This window comes from Penaeus japonicus, unplaced genomic scaffold, assembly GCF_977035675.1.
Source record: "Penaeus japonicus unplaced genomic scaffold, GWHDUDI00000001_assembly GWHDUDI00000013, whole genome shotgun sequence".
Taxonomy (NCBI): Eukaryota; Metazoa; Arthropoda; class Malacostraca; order Decapoda; family Penaeidae; genus Penaeus; species Penaeus japonicus.
This window is the reverse complement of record NW_028234415.1, coordinates 29,047,809-29,050,308: the sequence shown is the minus strand read 5'-3', so window position 1 is coordinate 29,050,308 and position 2,500 is coordinate 29,047,809. Positions and strand designations below refer to the sequence as shown.

Genomic DNA, 2,500 nt, shown 5'->3' with positions numbered 1-2,500 from the left:
ACTTTGGAAGTTGGAGTCTTTGAGATGGGAGTCCTAGTGGGTGTGGCCTTTCCAGGTGTAGGTTTTGCTGGTGTGGCCCTACCTGGGGTTGGCTTTTTGTCTGGTGTAGCCTTTGCAGCAGGAGCTTTAGTAGTTTTAGCAGGAGTCCTTGCTTTAGGTGTTGGAGCTCCTTCTTTAACGGTTTTGGCTGCTACCTTGACAGGAGCTGCTGCAGCTGTTACTGGAGTTTCCATCACAGCTGGTGTGGGTTCTGGAGTAGGTACAGGCTCTACTGGGGCAGGTGTGGGCTCTACAGGAGCAGGTGTGGGCTCTACAGGAGCAGGTGTGGGCTCTACAGGAGCAGGTGTAGGCTCTACAGGAGCAGGTGTAGGCTCTACAGGAGCAGGTGTAGGCTCTACAGGAGCAGGAGTGGGCTCTACTGGAGCTGGTGTGGGTTCAACAGGAGCTGGTGTGGGTTCAACAGGAGCTGGTGTGGGTTCAACTGGAGCTGGTGTGGGTTCAACTGGAGCTGGTGTGGGTTCAACTGGAGCTGGTGTGGGTTCAACTGGAGCTGGTGTGGGTTCAACTGGAGCTGGAGTGGGTTCAACTGGAGCTGGGTTGGATTCAACTGGGGCAAGTGTGGGTTCTTCTTGAACTGGGGTGGACTCAACTGGGATTACAAGTTCTTCAACAGGAACAGGGGAGGACTCCACTGGGGTTAGTGGTGATTCTACAGTAGGAGACATAACTTCCTGTCCAAGCAGATCTGCCGTGTCTGGCTCTGAAACAGGAGTATTTTCATCGACAAAAACTGACACTGGCACCTCAGCCATAGGTTGCACTGCTTTTTCTGGTACAAAGGTAATATCAGATGGCTGTTGTACCTCTGTGTTTGTCTGACCAGACTCATGTTCAGGAATAATGAACTGTGTTTCAGGACCAGCAATGTCAACTGGAGATGGGGGTGCAACCACCTCAACAGTTGACTGTGCATGGACAATTTCTACAGGTGATTCCTGGGCCACCTGAGAGGATTCCTCCTCGACCTGTCCATTAGCGACACCACTAAAGTTTACAAGGTCGACAGGTGCCTGCAGTGAAGGTTCCAAGCTGCTAGGCTCAGGTGAGGAGCTTACATAAACACTGAATGGGCCTGAAGGCTGCTCCATTGCACCTGTGAGTGAATCCTGATTCTGGTTGATGACAAAGTTTGTGCCAAAGTTCTCTTCAGGTGTGTTGAGTTCTACAGATGTTACAAAACCTTCAACAGACCTTGGGCTTCCTGGGACACGGGGACTCACTGAACCTTGAGGACTGGATGGGTGCTCAAAGTTGCCTTCCATAAGATCAGGGACTTTGTCCATTGAGGTCTGCATCAAGTCAAGAGTCCTTGCAGAGTTCTCAAACCCAGTTGTCCCTTCATCTATGCTGGCCTGAAGAATATCAGGGGGATTTTCCATGACAGGTGGCTGATCAGCCTCAAATGGAGAAGGTATTTTTTCAGAATACACCTCTCCTATGACCTGTTCCTGAGGAGTGGCTTCCATGGGACTTGTGAGCAAATCTTCATGAGATGGAGACTGTTGGCTTGCTGTTACAATGCCCTCGTCATCAACACTCTGTGGGGTTTCACTTGCAGGAGCTACAGGAGCTGTTGGACCACCAGGCACGAGTACATCTTCGCCCTGAAAGAACAATAATGTTTAAAGATACAAAATAACCATTAAATATAAAATGTCCTAAACCTCCATATATTAGGGTGTTCTTTACTGCAGAAAGATGTATACAGTTTCTAGTTCAACCCAACTCTGAATTTTAACTTATCAACAAGGAACACTGCTTTCCATTTCATCTGTCAATGCTCTTTTTCATCATGCTAGGTATCCATTATGACTATGCTCTGCTCTTCCTTTAACTGAATGTCAAATACAGTAAACATGATGGGAGAGGGGGCAATCTTACACACCATTATCATTCACTAATAAAATCAGTTTTTCATGATAAAAAAAAAAAAAACAAAAAAACTGCTAATTAGAGCTTATAAAAAACAACAACTTTAATGCATGTGTATATGTCATAAATAGATAGATAGTATCATATACTCAACATTTTCTTTTCCATGAACACAAAGAAATAATGTACATATTTCAATAATACACACAATATGAGGAACATTAATCTGATGATGCCAGGAAGATCCACTGTTACACAGATGAGCCCCTTAGACCATAATCAATCTAACCAATTCTTTTACCTGGTTCCACTTTTTTCCTTTTTTTGAAGTTTCTATTTCTAATACTATTTTTGTAGTTATTGATGTTATCATCATTATTTCTATTATTGTTGATATCACCAATATAATGTTAATATTTACAGTAGCAAGAACTGGGGCTAACATTTTTGTTTCACACAGAATATCAAGGCAGTGTAACAAATTCAATTCCCCTTTGCTCACTTTCCAAAATATGTGCAGTGCCTAAGTAAATGATGATATGAAAATAAAGGCTTCATTTAATTATAC

At 44.1% G+C, this 2,500-nt stretch overlaps 1 protein-coding gene across 2 annotated transcripts in view; it reads right to left on the bottom strand.

The window, feature by feature from the left end:
• Positions 1-2,500, bottom strand: part of LOC122257407 (uncharacterized) — a 32,281-nt gene that overhangs the window by 2,301 nt on the left and 27,480 nt on the right. For both annotated transcript variants that reach the window (XM_086543384.1, XM_086543383.1), the window contains exon 3: positions 1-1,664. This exon is cut by the window's left edge and continues 665 nt beyond it. In XM_086543384.1, the coding sequence (XP_086399510.1) occupies positions 1-1,664 (1,664 nt within the window). The remainder of the gene's footprint in view (positions 1,665-2,500) is intronic.